Below are 18110 nucleotides of genomic sequence, written 5' to 3' on the forward strand. Positions count from 1 at the left end.
AATGGACTGCAGCCCACCAGGTTCCTCCATCCATGGGATTCTCCAGGCAAAAATACTGGAGTGGGTTGCCATTCCCTTCCCCAGGGGATCTTCCCGACCCAGGGATGAACCAGCATCTCCTGCATTGCAGGCAGATTCTTTACCACTGAGCCAAAAGGGAAACCAGCCATGACCTGGGTGTTTTCTCAGGGGCTATTTCTTGGCTGTAATCTAAAGGTGTCAGTAGTAGTCAGAAGGGGTCACTCCTGGGTGTAGTCTGGAGGAGTACAGTCTGGAGGAGTATAGTCTGGACTACAGGGTGTAGTCTGTAGTCCAACCCCTCTCTGTTGGATTCTGAGCATTGCTACTTGGGTATTATCTGAAGGTTTGATTATTTACCTGGCTGCGCTGGGTCTTAGTTTCAGCATGTGGGATCTTCAATCTTCATTATAGGCAAGCAGGATCTTTCACTGTGGCATTGTTCCCTGACTAGGGATGGAACCCAGGCCCCTGCCTCGGGAGCACGGGGTCTTAGCCACTGGGCCCGCAGGGAAATTCAGGTTTACTGTTTGGGTTTGACATGGGATGACAGCGTCTGGGTGTTAGCTGGACGGAGCACCATCTGGAGCACTTGATGGAGGGTTGGTGTCTGAGTGTAATCAGGGAGAGGAGGGGTGAGTGTCCAGACTAACTTGAGGGTTTCTGTCTGGGGAAGTAGAAACTTGAGCCTGGTGCCTTAGACCACTTGGCCATCCTGACATGCTTGAGGGTCTCTGTCTGGGTGTAAGCAGGATGTGTATCTCTGGTTGTTACCTGGAGGGTTTGGATGTAACCTGGGAAAGTGTCATTCAGGTGTAACCAGGAAGCCACCATCTGGGATTATTCTGGAGTTTTCTACCTGGGGATTCCCTGGGAATGTAGCCCAGGGTGTGGAACTGACTGGGTAAAGCCTGGGACAGTGTCTAAATATAACATAACCTGGGAAGTTGCTGCTTTAGGGTAAACCAGGGTGTCTGTTATGAGACGTGTAGCCTGGGAGAGGGGTCAGGGTGAAGGAATAACCTGGGGTCAGTCGTAGTTGGAGGTCATCTGGGGATCTTGGTATCAGGTTGTCAACTGGGAGAGAAGTCAGAGTTTGAGAATTTTTTTTTTTGGCGTGCCACAGGGCATGCAGGATCTTAGTTCCCTAACTAGGGATCCAGGGCTTCCCAGGTAGCTCAGTGGTAAAGAATCTGCCTTCCAGGGCAGGAGATGCAAGAGATGCAGTTTTGAACCCTGGGTTGGGAAGATCCCCTGGAGGAGGGCGTGGCAACCCACTCCGGCATTCTTGTCTGGAGAATCCCTTGGACAGAGGAGCCTGGCGGGCTACAGTCCACAGGGCCGCACAGAGTCGGACACGGCTGAACGACTCAGCGTGCACACCACACGCACACTTGCAGTCAAGGAGCCAGCCCAGGCCCCTCCACTGGAAGTGTGGAGTCTTAACTACTGGCGCGCCAGCGAAGTCCCCTGGGAGTCAGAATTTGGGTGCTGTTGTCTGGGAGGGTCCAGTGGGGGCCTCCTTCAGCCCCAAGGGTACCCCAGCACTCTGCCTGAGAGACTCAGACACCCTTATCAAGGTCCCAGGAGGTGACCCACTCTCACCGCTGGCAAGGTTCTTCATCACCTGCTCCCTGAGCTCCACCCCAACCTTGTTCCACTGGCCCGTGGTATCCAGGTAACGCGTCAGGATGACCACGGGTGTCAGGGAGCTCAGCGTCTGCTCGGGGCAGCCAGACGGGATCCTCAGCAGCCGCCGTGTTTCACTGGGTGTCAGGGTCCCCAGGATGGTCTCGCCAAGGATGTCACCTGTCAGGTGGGCAGAGTCTAAGCCACCAGGACTCCCCCATCACGCTGTGCCCAGGCAGGCTCTGGAGGAGCCAGCACACCCCCACCCCCACCCCAGCCCCCACAGGAGCCAGCTCTGTTTTCTAGATACCTTGGACGCTGACAAACACGTCCGCCTCTGTGTTGGGCATCTTGTTTAAGAATTCTTGTTTTGGCACCAGCTGCGTCTGGGTCTGACCTGAGCGGGCACAACCTTGTGTGATGAGTGGGCTCGGGGACTGGGGAGGTCGGGGTGTGCAGACCTTGGGAGAAGTTCAGACTGCCCACCTAGCCGGACCCCCTCATTTCAGACCTTCCCTCCACCAGAGCATGGCCCCAGGATCCCACAAGCCCCATGAAAACCCCACAAACCTTGGGGGTTCAGGAGGAAGCTTTGGGATATTTGCTCAATCTGACCCCCTGCCTGTAGGATGCAATGAAGAAGCAGGTTAAAAAACAATAGTCATAATGACAGCAAGAGGAAGTCTTGCTTAGCTATAAAGAGCAGACTCAGTCTTTCCTGGTGGTCCAATGCAGGGGACATGGGTTCAATCCCTGGTCTGGGAAAAGTCCACATGCTTTGAGGCAACTAAGTCTATGGGCCACAACTACTGAGCTCACTGCACCCTAGAGCCAGTGCTCGGCAACGAGAGAAGCCACCACAGTGAGAAGGCCACGCACCACAAATAGACAGTAGCCCCACTTGCTGAAACTCGAGAAAGCTGACGAGCAGCAACAAAGATCCAGCACAGCCCAAAACAAACAAACAAATAAGCTAAAAAAACCCAAAAAAAGACCAGAGACTCTGGAGCCCAGATAACTAGGTTCAAATCCCAGCTTTTTTGCTTCCCAGCTGCACGACTTTGGACAAAATACTTCATCCCCCTGTGCCTCAGTTTTCTCATCCATAAAAGGGAGAGGATAATAACTCCTACCTCACAGAGTTGTTCTGAGGGCTCAATGAGTTAATATTTTCAAAGTGCTATATCCTAAGTGTTAAACACGTGTTTGTCAAGTAAATAAAGTATTATTACTGATGGGTCAGGCACTGGTTGTGCGTAATGTTCACAGCTCCCTGATCACTCATGGCTATGAGGATTATTCTCATCCTGCAAATGAGGCTCAGAGAAGTTAAGTAAGTTGCCCAAGGTCACACAGTAGACACAAGGTTTGAACCCAAGCCTGACTCCAAAGTCCCAAAGTGGGGGGCTTTGTGATTGAACTTTTAAATCATCATCATGCCCCTCACTCCTGCCTGTTTGTTGATCCTGGAACCACCACCCCCTCCCATGATCACACAGCCTGGAGCCCCAAGTGTAGACACCCCACTGTCTACATGGGCAGCAAGGGCTGGGGGGGTGCCCATTACCTGGACCAGGAGTGTCTTCCTCACGTGGTCCTGGACCCCGGAGCCTCTGGCCTTGACCTCCACGTCCACTTTGCCTATTTCAAGTGGAAGGACCACGAAGGGCACCACCTTGGAGGAGGAGGGGGGCACAGCCACTACCCGGCGGGAAGGGGCATCTGGCTTTGCTGCACTGCATAATGACTCCTTGTGAGGGAACTCTACTCGCACCTGGGGCAGAGGGCATGGTTGGGGGCCCTGATTGCCTGAGGAGGCCCAGGACCCTAAAGTCAGTCTCCTCCCTGCCTCCATCCTGAGAATCCTGAGTGTGTGACAGTGTAACATAGCGGTTGAGGGTAAAGACCCTCCTGGGTTCAACCCCCTTCTGTCACTTGTTGTTGATGTTCAGTCACTAAGTGTTCGGCTCTTTGTGACCCCACGGACTGCAGCATGCCAGGCTTCTGTCACTTGGGTGCGGTGTAACCTCAGGAAGCAATGCAAATTTCCTTATCTCTAAACCAAGAATGGTCAGAGCATCCATCTCCTGGGGTTATTGTGAGGCTTAAATGAGAAAATGTCTTAGAAGCTTTCGCAAAAAGGCTGCCACCTCAGGGGCCCCTTTGGTAAACCGACACACTCCATCCCTTTTCATAAAACACATCAACAGATATGTTTGAAGGGACAGGGGAAGGCTGGGGTCTTCACCTTGACTGATTGCTGCAAGAAATTGTACAGCACAGCTTGGATCTGGACTTGCTCATTTCTGATCACGGAGAAGGGCAACTTAAGATCCACAAAGAAGGGTTTCATAACCGTCAGCTCAAAGGGATCTGAGACGCAAAGACCTAGAACCAGGAGAGCACTTGCCGTTAAGCAAAGGCCAACTGTCCTGGGTATGGGGGTGGGGGGCTGGTCAGGGCCATTGTTCTCCTGTTTCTCAGGACTGGGCTTGTGGGGTTACCTTGTCCAGTCTTGATGCTGACAGCCACGAACTGCCATGTGGTGATGGAATCGGGCACGGTCACATCAGTGATGTAGTGGGAGATGCTGCAGGAAGCCCCATGGGGTGGGTGGAGGGGACATGATGAGTCTGTGCTGCCTGGACAGAGCCTCTGATTTGAGGGTCACTGTCTTGGACTTAACATCACTATGGAGGGGTCAGTGAGTCACCCAATTAGAGACATTATCCTTAGAGGGCCATCTTTTGGGAGGGGAACCCACTGGGATCTTTATCCCCATCCAGGAAGGCATGGGACAATTCTGAGAGCTCAGTGTCACCCCGAGAGCACTGGCCCTGAAAAAAGTACATAATACGAACAGTTGTTTCGTTTACGGCAATAATCAAGTTATATTACCGACCTATAGCTATTCTAACCGTGTTATGTGGTAGACAATAAGATGGTTAAATTGTTACATTTTTTAATCTTTAAGTGCACTCCTTCAGTTAGCTAATTTAGAAGCATTCAACTTGCGGAGAAGTTGAGCTACAGAGAGGTCAATACACTGACCCAGGGTCACACAGCTCACAAGCGGCAGAGCTGGGAGTGGAATTTATGCTGCTGCTCCTGCTGCTTCTGTTTCTCTTCCTCCTTTCTTTTGGAGAAGGATGGGCAATGCCATGTTTACTTATTAAAGATGCAATCTTGGGACTTCCCTGGTAGTGCAGTTGTTAGGAATCTGCCGGCCTAAGCAGGGGACACAGGTTCGATCCCTGGTCTGGGGAGATTCCACATGCCATGGAGCCTGATAATTCATACCCTGATGATGCATGGAAGGGCCAGGGACCAGAGGCTGACATGAGGGTCATAATCCTACCCCGATGTGCTTTTTGGCAGAGTAATGGTCTTCCAGGACCAACTTTCAGGGAACAAGCTCCGGACAGGCTCGTCCTCCGTGAAGAAGTCGTCTAAATCATCATCTTCATCCGCTGCAGAGGGCAGACGAAGGGCAGGGTCTCCTCTGCACATCTCCCATGACCCACCAGACCCTTCAGTGGGGTCCTCCCACTCCAACCCTCCATCGCACTCCACACCCTCTCAGCGGAGCCCTCCCAACCCTGTGCCTCTTGACATGGACCCCTCACTTGTCCCTAGAAGCAGCTGCTCCTCCCGGGCCTCCCGAGTCAGGGTCTCAGACAGCTGGCAGCAGCTCAGGAAGGCAGAGATGCAGACTGGTCCATAGCGGACATGCTGGATCCTCTCCTTACATGACAGCCCCACTGGGTTCTCCTGGAGCCCAGCCTTACAGCATTTCTGCTCCAGCTCTGTCTTGAACTTGTTCACTGCAGGCCAGAGTTAGAGGGACAGAGGAGGAGCTGGGAGGGACCTGAGGAAATGGGGACCCATCCACCTAAGCACCATGACACTCAGCCTCTGTTTAGCCACATCTCTGGCAATGCTGTCCCCAGAGCTTTGCCTATATCTTTCCCCTGAAGCTTCACATTAAACCCTTTCCTTATGATGTGTTCTAATGAGGAAGCTGAGCACAGAGAGACCAATTCACTGGCCCAAGGTCACACAGCTCAGAAGCAGCAGAGCTGGGACTGAAATTTATGGCCCTGTTGCTTCTGTTCCTCTTCCTCCTTCCTTTGGGATGGGGATTGGAAAAGCCATGTTTATTTATTAAAGATGCAATTTTGGGACTCCCCTGGTGGTGCAGTGACTAGGAATCTGCCCGTCAATGCAGGGGACACAGGTTCGATCCCTGATCTGGGAAGACTTCACATGCCACAGGGCAACTAAGACCAAGGACTACAACTACAGGGCCTGTGCCCTAGAGCTTGTGCTCCCGCAACAAGAGAAGCCACCTCAATGAGAAGGCTGCACACGGCAACTAGAGCATGGCCCCTGCTCTCTGCAACTAGAGAAAGCCTACCTGCAGTAACAAAGACCCAGCACAACCAAAAATAAATAAATAAGCCTTAAATTTTGACTCCCGGTTCCATTGTGTATTTTTAAAAAATGAAAACACAAAACTTGCTGTAGAACACGATGCCAAGTTGAAAGCTTCTAAATTATCCAACTGAAGGAATGCACTTAAAGATTAAAATATTACAGCAATTTAAAAATCTTGCCATCTACCATATAACACAATTAGAACATCTATAGTTAAGTAATATGACTGATTGTTATCATAAATATGACAACAGTTTATAATATGTACTTTTCCATGAAGGTTAGCATACTTTTTGATATTGACATTAGACAGCGTTTTACCTAAATTTTTATTAGATTTCACTTATTTCCCCTTTATTTAGACCCACAAATTAATTAGCACACTCAAAGAGACTGAAAAGTCTAATATTCATAGAATTCATCTTCTAAAAATACCTAGCTTTACCTCCCATCTTCCTTTAGTTCTAGACTTCTTGATCCTGTCCACACCCTGGTCTTCGTCTACATGTTATCCTTCTCCCATTTCAGTATCGCAGACTCTAGACATCTAAAAACTACATTTCCCAACTCCCTTGCTGCTAGGATTCTGGATGGACCGAGATTCTGCCACCTAGAAACTCTTGTGGGGGCTTTCCTGGTGGCTCAGACGGTAAAAGATCTGCCTGCAATGCCGGAGACCCGGGTTTCACCTCTGAGTTGGGAAGACCCCCTGGAGAAGGTAATGGCTACTCACTCCAGTATTCTTGTCCGGAGAATTCCATTTCACTTTCACTTTTCAGATGCTCTTGTTTAGGATTTGGAAGGTGGAAGAGAGGTGGAGACCATTTTCCCTACTATCAGTGGTAGTTGATGGGTGGGCTACAGTCTATTTCCGTAGCAGGCATAATTCTGTGTTTCATTATTGACCCATCAGCTTCCCAAGGAATATTGACAGCAATTTCCTGAGATTCTGTGCATTGTAAGATCTCCAGTGGCATGACCTCGAGTCCCAGAAAACATCCTTCCAACTTCCATTCCTGAAGCTCAGCTAATGAATTTCAAAGCACTAAACTTCCATCATTAAATCACTCCTCTCCTCATTGGAGTATCTAGAGTGGTTTCAGTTTTCTGTTCTAAGCCCTGGTTAGGGAGCCAAGAGGGCCACGTCCAGCTTTAGTACTAACCTGCTTTCCTCTTGGTTTCCAACCTTTTCAAGGAGCGGCGGCGGCGATGGCTGGGAGAGGGGCTTGGGGGGCAGCGCCAGTCTGGGGGTCAGAGGGAAGAACGAGAGGACAAGTCAAGATCATTATCCACATTCTTGATACTTATTGGATGCTTACTGCCTACCCAATGCTTTATATGCATCACCTCATTTTATCTCATAGCCTCTTCATATTCAAGTTTTGACACTTAAAAGCTGTGCAATCTTCAGCAAGTCACTTAACCTCTCTGGGTTTTAATCTCTTCAGCTGTGTAAAATGGAATAATCATAGTTCTATCTGTGAGATCATACATATAAAAGTACTTAGCGCAGGTTCCAGCTTGCAGTAAATAGAGATCATTATTGTTTTCACTATTTATAGCTGAAAGAAGATACGCCTAGTTGTCCCCATATATCCATTCTCCCCTATGGTTTGTGGCAATTAAGCCTCCATCTTTAATGTACCACTCAGAAATGAATACTACATTTCCCAGCTTCCCTTGCATCTAGATGGGCCATGTGACTGAATTTTGGCCAATAAGATGGGAAAGAAGTGTCTTCTTCTTTTCAAGTCCCTTTGTCCTGGTGCCTGGCAGGAGGTCCTGATGAGACTCCATCTTGGAATACAGCAGAACAATAAGTTTGAAGGAGCCTGAGTCCCAGAATAATTTCTGGGCTGTTACTGAGCAAGAAATAAACGTCTCACTTGTTTAAGATAATGTTAATTTGTATCTCTGATTGTTGTTGTTGCTAAGTCACTTCAGTCGTGTCCGACTCTGTGTGACCCCATAGACGGAAGCCCACCAGGCTCCCCCATCCCTGGGATTCTCCAGGCAAGAACACTGGAGTGGGTTGCCAGGCTAAAATCGCATCTTAATTAGCACACAGTGAGTTACTTCTATTACTGTGTATATGTTATGGTCAGATAAATTGAGCATCAGAGAGGAAATATGACTGACCTACGGTAAGTGGCAGCGTCCTAGATTTTAGCTCATCTGTTTCACACCAAAGCCCATGTGCCTAACCACTGGATAGCACCTTCCCTGCCTCTGCCCTCCTCCTGTCCCTGATCTGTACCTGTGCTTGCCAAAGTGTCCATCCCTGTGCTCATCTTCATGTCCAGTCCAGCATCCTTGAACACGGCAAGTCTGTCTTTCCCACTGCCTGCTGTGCAGCCGATGTCATGTTCCTCTACTGTATCCCAGATCTGAGGGTCAAGAGAAGACCCTGGATTTGGAGCTTGCATTACCACTCCAGGGAAGGTGCAGTGGTACATTGTAATTGCTGGTTTAAATAATAATTTTCACACCATCATCGATTTATTGAGCTCTTACCACCTGCCAACTTCTATGCTGTCCACAGACTCCTTGAATCCTTGCAATCACCAATATTACTCATTTAGTAGGTGAAGAAACTGAGGCTCCAGCTAGAATCTCCAGGCAATCTTTTGGCTCAAAGCCCACATGCTCTTACCTTCTTCTGTGTGAACTTGTGCTTGCTGTTCAAGATATGGACAGCCTTGTCCACAGCTACTAGCCCCACTGTGGCCTCTGCATCACCTGTAACCTTCAATGCCACATGGCTGCTTGGTTGTATAGGTTGGAGGTATGCTTCATTCTTCACACCAATCTTCAGCTAAGCAAGGAAAAAGAGAGATGTGAGGAAAAGAGGCTCATAGGTCACCAAAGGGCTTCCCCAAGTCCACTTTCAAGTCCATGCTCCCTTCAGCTCTGATGGTGCATTTGGGAACTCCACCAGTCCAGTCTCAACTCTACACACTTACGTGTATCTTCTTCACCTCTGAGGTTGAGCTTTTAATGCCACATCACTTCCTCTTCCTCTCCCTTGCCCCCAGACTGAGAGCCCTTGAATGTGTTCAGACTATCTCCCAAGAATTATGATGGTGGTGTACAACTGGAAGGAGTTAGGCTCACCTTCTCCTGGCATTTGTCATTCACATCAATCAAAATGGAATCAGCCACCAGTTCAGGGTCCTGTCCTTTCCCCTTGGGCAGTAAATAAAAGGCCAGAATGCGGAAGGAGGGCAGCATCTTGGAAGTCACATCAATAATAGTGGATGCGAAGACACTCCCAGGATTTTTTAATTCTTTGGCATGCACAATCTGACCCTTACTCAAGACCTTGGAGACAAGGGAGACTAAGGATGAGAGGGACAGGACCAGCCCTTCCCCAAGGCTATCCCAGCCCACAAAGGAGGCCCATAGTCCCTTTGCTTCAGCCCACCCCTAGGTCGGAGTCCATCCCACATGGTTGCCACCAACTCAGCTTGCCAGGGTTGTACCAGAGAAAGAATTCCTCAGTGCAAGTCCTGGTCCCAGCCCCTCACCAGGATGGTGAAGCGAGTGATCTTGTTATTGACAGAAGAATCTCGAAGATTCGTGTTGAGGCTCAGCTGGATGTTGCTGCCAACTTCTGTGCTCAATGCCTTCACATCAATGTGCAGGAAGTTCCCTGACTCATCTTGAGTTGAATAAGGCTGAGCTGTCATACTGGCTGAAGCCTGCTCCTCTGGCTGGATTGGTGCCTCCGTTTTCACCTGGGGAGAGTGATGAACAAGTAAACCCCCCCAATAACTCTTCCAGCTTACAAAATCCCAGCCCCACTATCCCTGCCCCGTAAGTGTGGTACCTGGATCGTGAGCTCCTTCAGATTTGCATCTGTGTTGATGACCAGAGCAGCCTCACCACTTGGTGTGGTGTGTACTTTCATATCTGTGCAGCTGACGAGGACTTTGGAGGCTGGGGACCCATCAGGATTTGAGACGAAGACCTGGGGTGGAATCCGGCGTGAGATCAAGGACAGGCCTGAGGGTGGCCTTTGGTAAGAGGTGGGAACTGTGAATGCAGTCTGGATAAGACTGCTTTGTACAGCTGTGCAAGTTGTGCACTGAGCAACGCCAGGAGCACCACTCATTTAGGGCCAATGAATGGCACCCCTTAGAGTTTTGCAGAGTAAAGCCAGATGTGGCAGCCCTGAGGTTTGGTATGCCAGGTGGACAGGGGTAGGGGGAACTGATGGTGAAAAGCATAGGAGGAAACATGCAGGGCTTGGGGAAAACTTGGAGTAGTATTGGCACCAGCTTTTATAATGCCCACCAGACATCTCAAAATCATCCCCAGAGAATATATACAAAAATAGCACACTTTCTGTGAAAATTCAGCCTCAAGATAAATGTCTAAGCACCACCTTCCAGCCTGACTATGGTCTGTAACCATCCTCCTTCCACCCTTGGAGAAATTCTGGAGCCATCTCTGTGCTTTTGGGGGATTTGAGTTATGACTTGAGGGAACCCTGGAATAGGTCTGGAGACATGATGGACTCATCTCTCAGACAAATGAATTCTGGGAGGCAGGTGAATCCATTGTGGGAGTTTGTCTCCTGGGAAGGTCTGTTTCAGGGAGGGGGGCCCTGAGTCTCTGAGTGGAGTAACCCCAGACTCTCACCCTAAAGCGGAATGGCATCCCCGGCTTGAAATACTGGGGTGTCCTGATGAACTTGATGTTGTATGGGCTCCGAACAATCTTCACCCCGGAGATCTCAGCCTGGACCATCTCACCCCCTGGAGAGAAAAGGAGACCATGAAATCTGCAGCAGATGTTAAGTTTCTTGGGGAAGAAGCAGGGCTGCTGGTATGGAAGGCACAACTTGGTGAAGGCAAGATAAGATGGCAACACAATTTCGGCTCCTCCCAGCCCTTCTGGTATTTCCCAGTTTCTCTGCTAAGGAGCTGGCCTGAGGTCACGTGGGTGGAGTGCCTGGGTTGGGAAAAGACACAGGGTCGTGAGCTTAGCCAGGGGCCCAGGTGAGGATGGCACCTGAGGAGAAGACAGTGACGTTGACAAAGATTGAGGCCCCAATGAAGTCCTCTTCTGGGCCTTGGAAGGCAGCCATCAGTGTGTCCTTCTGGAGGGAGATGTGGCCATGGCCTTCAGAGATCTGTTCTTGGGGCAGGAGAGAGGAGAGGAGATGGCTTCCTGGGAAGTGGGGGACGGTCGAAGGAAGGGAGGTGGGAGGGGGGAAAGAGGGGCGAGGAGGTGGGGGAGGGCAGACAGCAGAGGGGGACGTCTCAGTCACCTCCACCCTCTGCAGGGAGCTTTGGATGGGGATCCGACGGGAGTCCTGCTTCACCCCGAAGATGGCCAGAGCATGTCCATCCACTGGTTTGTTGAATATATACCTGGAGGATGGACAGCTATCTCACTAGCTCTGAAGCACCCTCACAACCTCATGTGTCTGCCTGCAGACATAACTTCATGTGTCTGCAAACACAGCCTGTAGGACCTCAAGGAGCTGGAGGAAAGGCTCTAACACTTGGGAAGGGTGGAGAGGGCCCCTGGTGACTAAGATGATTCCATTACTGACCAATACAAGCCTGGGAAGTGACAAAAGAATCCCATGAAGCCTTGTTGGTTTGCAGATGTGGCCTATGCAACCTCCCAGGAGGGTAGAGGTAGGCTGTACAGCCATATGGAGCCACAGGGAGGTCTGAACAACCCTGGGCTGGCAAAGGTGGTCTGTGAAGCCTCATCAGGCAGTCTAGGTGACCTGTGTAGGATGACAGAGTTGGAGAAGTGGTCTGTATAATGTCAAGAAGTGACAAACATGGCCACTACAACCCTAGGCAGACAACATGGCCTGTACAGCCTGTGGAGCTGTGGAAATGGTCTGTAAAATTCCAAAAGGCAGCGAATGTGGCACTTGCAGCTTCATTGAGCTCCAGAGATGACCTGGACAAACTCAGGAGATGGCAAAGGTGCTTATGCGACCTCACGGGTCTTTAGAGATGGTCCGAACCGTGAGATATAGTATAACTCCGTTATGTAGACAAGGTGGCTTGTGCAACCCTGGAGACCTAGGGGATGATGAGCACAACCTCATAGGACAAGAATGTCTCATGGGTGGCAGAGAGTGTCTCTCTTATACCCTAAGAGCTATGGAAGGGCTCACTTCTCTGCCCATTCAGCTTCTTGGCTTCCCTGGTCCTCTGGCCAGGCTAGGGGTAAAGGAACTCACCGGGCCTGGATATTCACACCCAGAATCTCGTCCCTGAGGTAGAAGAAAGTCTTGTTGGGTGTCAGCTGGACCTCAAAAGATGGGAGCACTGGGTGGAGTAAAAAGAGTTACTTACCCTCAGCGTTTCACTCCAGTCCCTTCCCTGCCCCACTTGCTCCTTCCTCGGTGGTTCTGGCAGCCCCGGTGGGCTGGACACATGGTCCTGTTCACCAGCCCCCAGCTCAGGCCCTGGCACGTGGAACGTGCACCATGAGACCTCCTTTGCATTCCCAGCTCCACTCCTTGCGGGGACCCATCTTGTCCTCCCCGGCATGCCCTGCTCACCATACTCCCTCACTTCAAAGCCTGTCTTGAACTTCTGCTTGGGTGCAGTTTGGTAACTGGCTTCAATGGTCCAGGTCCCAATACTGAAGCACAGAGAGTTAGGAGAGTTGCAGCCCGAGAAGAAGGACCTGCCCCCACTCCATCCCTAGAGCTCCTGGCAGGGTACCTGATACGCTCTGGGAGGGTGAAGGAATCTGCGAAGACACCATTATCGGGCAGGAGGTCCTTGCTGATCACAGCAATCCCCTCCGGGTTCTGCAGGAACGGAGAGTGGGTGGTTCATGCCCCAGCCTTCCAGCACGTGAGAGAACCACAGCACCTGGGATCCACCCTGCCCTCAGGAGCGGTCACCTTGATGTCCAGAGTGAAAGTCCTGGGCATAGGATCCATTCTGTGGTTCACGGTGTACACCCGGTATTGAACTGGAGAAGGAGGGAAGATTCTGAGCGTGGGCTAGGGTTTGGAGAGGGGGTGGGTATAGTCATGAGGATCTTGGGCAGTGTGGGAGTGGGGCCTTGGACAGAAGGACACCTTGGGAGGTGGAACTTGGGGCCCACAAAGGGAAACCGGGGATGAGAGTTGGCCCCAGGCCAAGTGCTCTGGGGGGACTGTACCCGATTGCTCGGGAGTGTAGATGGTCTTGTCTGTCTGGATGAAGATGTAGCCAGCGTGGGGAGCCACCAGCACCAGCTTCTCCATGGATGAGGAGACTGAGGTGGGCGCCCAGGTTGCCTCGATGATGACATACTGCGTCCCGGGTTTGGGGGGGTAGACCAGGTTCTCAGGAATCTGGGGAGAGATGTCCACACTCCTCAGGAGATGGCAAAGGTGGGGGTCTCCATCCTGCGGGCAAAGCCCTGGACCAGGTGTTGGAGAAGCAATTGAATGGGAGCTCTTTGGCTCTGCCCTTAGGAACAAGGTCCCCGTGTGCAACGCCCAGGTTGCTGCCGAGCTAGTGCATCCAGCCCGGATGCAATCCCGTTTAGGCTGTTTCCCAAGTCACCAGCAGAGGGCGCCTTTTATTCTTTCAAATCTCAAGCTATGATTTATTTTATTTTAGTTTTAACTTTTTGCTCTGTGTTGGGGTATAAGCTGATTAACAAGGTTGTGATAGTTTCAGGTGAACAGTGAAGGGACTCAGCCATACATATACATGTATCCACTCTCCCTCAAACTCCCCTCCCATGCAGGCTGCCACACAACATTGAACAGAGTTCCCAGGTCCTTGTTGGTTACCGATTTAAAATACAGCAGTGTGTACATGTCCATCCCAAACTCCCTAACTATCCCTCCCCCACATCCTTCCCCCCTGGCAAGCATAAGCTTGTTCTTTAATACTGTGAGTCTCTTTCTGTTTTGTAAGTTGATTGGTATCATTTCTTTTTAGATTTGCACAAAGGTGTCATGGGGGCTAATCAAGGCCTTTCCTGGAGCCCAGACTTAGGGGACTTTGAATTTCTAAATGGATAGAGCATGCCAACTGGTATATATAGAATGGAAAAGCAACAAGGTCCTACTGTAGAGCACAGGGAACTCTATTCAAAATTCTGTGATAAACCATACTAGAATAGAATATGAAAAAGAATGTACTAAAGTGGAAGTCACTCAGTTGTGTCTGACTCTTTGTGGCCCCATGAACTGTAGCCTGCCAGCCTCCTCTGTCCATGGAATTCTTCAGGCCAGAATACTGGAGTGGGTAGCCATTCCCTTCTCCAGGGGATCTTCCTGACCCAGGGGTTGAATCCCAGTCTCCTGCACTGCTGGTGGATACTTTCCCATTGAGCCACCAGGGAAGCCTATTGCTGTACAGCAGTAATTAACACAACACTGTAAATCAACTATACTTCAATAGGTTAAACAAAAAATAGGACATAAGAGGAGCAGTAAGTATATCCAGCCCACTCATCTTGGCCTGTCACCCACCGTCACTGATGCCTGGTCCATAAAGTGGTTTTCCTGTGAGAGAACTAGCTCTCTCCTGGCCACCAGAGTATTCTTCATGGGGAAATCCCACACGCTGAGAGTCACCTCAAGGGGATTGCTGAGGGGCTCACTGGAGTCAGAATGAGCCTGCACATGGATGGTCTCTGGGCTGCCGATCCGCAGGACCCGGGGGGTCACCAGGATGTACCTGCCAGTGAACATACACGGGGGCATGGGGGCATTCAAGTGGGGGAAGCGACAGACTGGGGTCAAATGCAAGGAATCATGCCAGCGGCGGAGTCCCCTCAGTTCTGACTCACAGCGGCTCAGCCTGGGCAACAGGGAGCCCCAGGAGGTAAAGCAGCAACCTCAGGCCCGAGGTCACGTCCATGGCGGTGGGTGGAAGATGCTTGTCCTCTTGTCCACCTCAGCGCTGGTCTGTTTGCCTTGGCTTGTCCTTGTCCAGTTAATATCAAACGAACAAGGGGAGGAACTTCCCATAAATCCAGTGAAAGCTGAGGGGGCTGCTCCGCCCTTCTCAGCCAGTGCTCTGCAGGGTCAGGGACGGGGAAAAGCTGCTCTGAGAAGTATTCCAGCCCCACCCCCACCTTGGGGGCCAGAGTGTGGGGAGGGCTGTCTTTCCCATCAGCCTCTGGGTCTCATCCTGAAGCCCTCCCCTCCCGCAGCGGGAAGGAGGACACCTCCCAGGCCAGGTGACCCCTGGGCACGCACACACTCGGCACATGGTTGGGATTGGGTGGTAGGGGTAGGAGGAAACAGGACATCCCCACCTCTGCCCTTGTGAAATTGGCAAGAGTTTCTGGGGTAGCTGCTGTAACGAGGGCAATGCAGGCATTATGTTTTTATTTCCCAATTGCAGGTGTGCGGCATTTAGCCGTCTGGTCCTGGAACCCACTCTAGTGGAAGCTTCTGGGAAATGCACAGGTCAAATCCTCTTACTGGGCTTCTGAGCAACTGAGCGACTTTCACTCAGCATGCACCTCATGGCTTTTCTCCTTCCTTGCAGGAGACGATTGTGTGTGTTAGTCGCTCAGTTGTGTCTGACTCTGCGCGACCCCCATGGACTGAAGCCCGCCAGTGTCCTCTGTCCATGGGATTCTCCAGGCAAGAATACTGGAGTGGGTTGCCATTCCCTTCTCCAGAGAATCTTCCTGACCCAAGGATCAAACCTAGGTCTCATACACTGCAGGCAGATTCTTTATCATCTGAGCCCTTGGGGAAGCAGGAGACAGTTAACTCTTGGTAAATTATCCACTATCCATTATTCCAAAATCATACCAGTCTCTCTGGGTTCCTTTTCCAGATGGCAAATTATACACTATTAAAGTGAAAGTGAAAGTGTTGGTCACTCAGCTGTGTCCGACTCTTTGTGAACCCATGGACTGTAGCCCACCAGGTTCTTCTGTCCATGGAATTCTCCAGGCAAGAATGCTGGAGTGGGTTGCCATTAAACCATGGAGGGAAACACATCCTGATTGAAGCATTCCTGGAAGAAGTCTTTCTCTGGCCTGAAGTCATTCTCACTGGCTGTCTAATATGCTCTATTTGGACTTCCCTGGTGGAACAGTGGATAAGTAAGAATCGCCTGCCAATACAGGGGACACAGGTTTGAACCCTGGTCCTGGAAGATGCCCCATGCCATGGAGCAATGAAGCCTGCGAGCCACAACTACTGAGCCTGGGATCCTCAAGTACTGAAGCCCATGCACCCTAGAGCCTGTGCTCTGCAACAGGAGACATCACTGCAATGAGAAGCCACGCCCCACACCTAAAGAGTAGCCCCCACTCACTGCAACTAGAGAAAGCCCGCCTGCAGCAGTGAAGACCCAATGCAACCAAAGATAAATAGATCAATGTATAAATCAATAAAAATACATCTCCTTCTTCGGTGAGGGCAACATTGCTAGCTTGGGGATTCTTGTCTAGGAGGGACCCAGACCTCCCCAAACAGTGATAATATACATTTATGCTACAAAGATTCACCAAATATTTACTACAACTTGGCCCTACTTAGCATGCTGGGGATGCAGCAGTGACCATAATAGACAAAGTCTCTGCTTTCATGGAGTGGCTACTTTTCTGAGAACTTATTTTCTCCTTAGAGTTCATAGCTTCCCATGACTTGGGTTTGCTGTGTACCCACTTTGTAGAGTCCAGCTTTGTAGAGAACTGGGAAACTGAGTGTGTCAGACACAAAGAAGGTAGTCATTTATGCCTCAGGCACTTATTGTGTACCTACTACATGCTAGATGTACACTTGCTGAGGTCTCAGAGTCATGCCGAAGTAAGAATTACCACCCATTGTATGGATGAGGAAACTGAGGCCCAGAAACGGTGGGCAACTTCCCCCACTTCAGGCACGTGAGCCCTGAGGGTCGGGTAATGCCCTTACCTTAAGTCTATGGTAAACAGTCTCTTACGAGGCAAAGAATCAACAGAACGGAATTATGCCCTGGATCAGGGATGCAGGTGAGACCTAATTTAGAAGGTTCTAGAACATTGGTGTCCATTTGGGGTGGCGTATTCTACCGCTGTCCCAGGCTCTCAGGGCACCTCCATTGGTCAGCTCTCCCTTGGTTGGAGTGAGCTCTCCCACTTCACATCTCCGTCCCTACGCTGTTCACATCTCCCCCACCCATCCCAGGGGCCCCCACATGGCCAGGATGGGGGATACCCAATGGTGAACGGCTGCAGAGACTTACATAATCTCATCTTTCTCTCCAGTCTGGGCTCCTTCCTCCATGCCAATGCCTCTGTCTCCTGAGTGGGAATCTTTGCCAGGAAGGTGGCTCCCAGCCTCTCTGCAGCACACTCAGACCTGCAGCAGTCTCGAGTTTCCACCAGTATTTTGACCTGGAAGGGTCCAGGAAGGAAAACTTGCCCTCGAGTGCCAGTGAGCAGCAGAGGAGGCAGGAAGCGCTGAGACGACTCGGGCGGGGCTCCTTTGGGATATAGCCTTGCCCCCCAGTGAACTAATGGATGGAGGGAAGAAAGGGGGCTGACTGAACGAGCGACAACAGGAGTTCCTGTCTCATCCACCTGACCCCTCCAGCCCACCTTAATCCAGGTCCCCCAAAGGAAAAATGGTAAGTGTTTGCTCAATAACTGAAATCAATTTGAACACCCACTGTACGCCCAGCCTTGCTGTAGGTGCTGGGGGCACAGCAGTGAACAGAATGGAAACCACCACCCTCCTGGAGTGGATATTTACCATAGCCACATTCACCTGGACTCTTTGAATCCTCTCAGCAATATGAAGATCCATCATTGGCCCATTTTGCAAGTGAAAAAAACCCTAAAGTGGAGTCTCCTGCCCCAAACTGTACAGCTAGGAAACTGAAGCACAGGGAGGTTAAGTGACTCACTCAGGGTCACACAGCAAGTTAAGGGACGGAACTGTGCCTCGGAATCTGGACTTCAGAGGGAGCCCAAATTAGCAGATGCAAACAACTATATATGTATATATATATCTCAATAAAATGGATAAACAGTGAGGCCCTGTTGTATAGCATAGGGAATTACAGTCAGTATACTGTCATAAATCA

The 18110-nt window shown here is 50.6% G+C and overlaps 1 protein-coding gene across 1 annotated transcript in view; it reads right to left on the minus strand.

Moving 5' to 3' along the window:
- Positions 1 to 14936, minus strand: part of LOC129559492 (complement C3-like) — a 28757-nt gene extending 13821 nt beyond the window's left edge. The window contains exons 1-24 of the mRNA XM_055431296.2: positions 14866 to 14936; positions 14546 to 14753; positions 13237 to 13411; positions 12974 to 13044; positions 12789 to 12877; positions 12623 to 12705; positions 12299 to 12386; positions 11360 to 11462; positions 11101 to 11221; positions 10729 to 10844; positions 9914 to 10054; positions 9612 to 9821; positions 9199 to 9405; positions 8738 to 8899; positions 8342 to 8471; positions 7248 to 7328; positions 5274 to 5471; positions 5006 to 5117; positions 4152 to 4237; positions 3896 to 4035; positions 3215 to 3421; positions 2218 to 2269; positions 1958 to 2044; positions 1624 to 1827 (exon numbers count right to left, since the gene is read on the minus strand). Coding sequence (XP_055287271.2) covers positions 1624 to 1827; positions 1958 to 2044; positions 2218 to 2269; positions 3215 to 3421; positions 3896 to 4035; positions 4152 to 4237; positions 5006 to 5117; positions 5274 to 5471; positions 7248 to 7328; positions 8342 to 8471; positions 8738 to 8899; positions 9199 to 9405; positions 9612 to 9821; positions 9914 to 10054; positions 10729 to 10844; positions 11101 to 11221; positions 11360 to 11462; positions 12299 to 12386; positions 12623 to 12705; positions 12789 to 12877; positions 12974 to 13044; positions 13237 to 13411; positions 14546 to 14753; positions 14866 to 14936 — 3142 coding nt within the window. The remainder of the gene's footprint in view (positions 1 to 1623; positions 1828 to 1957; positions 2045 to 2217; positions 2270 to 3214; positions 3422 to 3895; positions 4036 to 4151; positions 4238 to 5005; positions 5118 to 5273; positions 5472 to 7247; positions 7329 to 8341; positions 8472 to 8737; positions 8900 to 9198; positions 9406 to 9611; positions 9822 to 9913; positions 10055 to 10728; positions 10845 to 11100; positions 11222 to 11359; positions 11463 to 12298; positions 12387 to 12622; positions 12706 to 12788; positions 12878 to 12973; positions 13045 to 13236; positions 13412 to 14545; positions 14754 to 14865) is intronic.
- Positions 14937 to 18110: the final 3174 nt, after the last annotated feature.

Source organism: Moschus berezovskii, chromosome 8 (assembly GCF_049115385.1).
Source record: "Moschus berezovskii isolate FMDL1 chromosome 8, NW_MosBer_1.0, whole genome shotgun sequence".
In the NCBI taxonomy this organism is placed as follows: Eukaryota; Metazoa; Chordata; class Mammalia; order Artiodactyla; family Moschidae; genus Moschus; species Moschus berezovskii.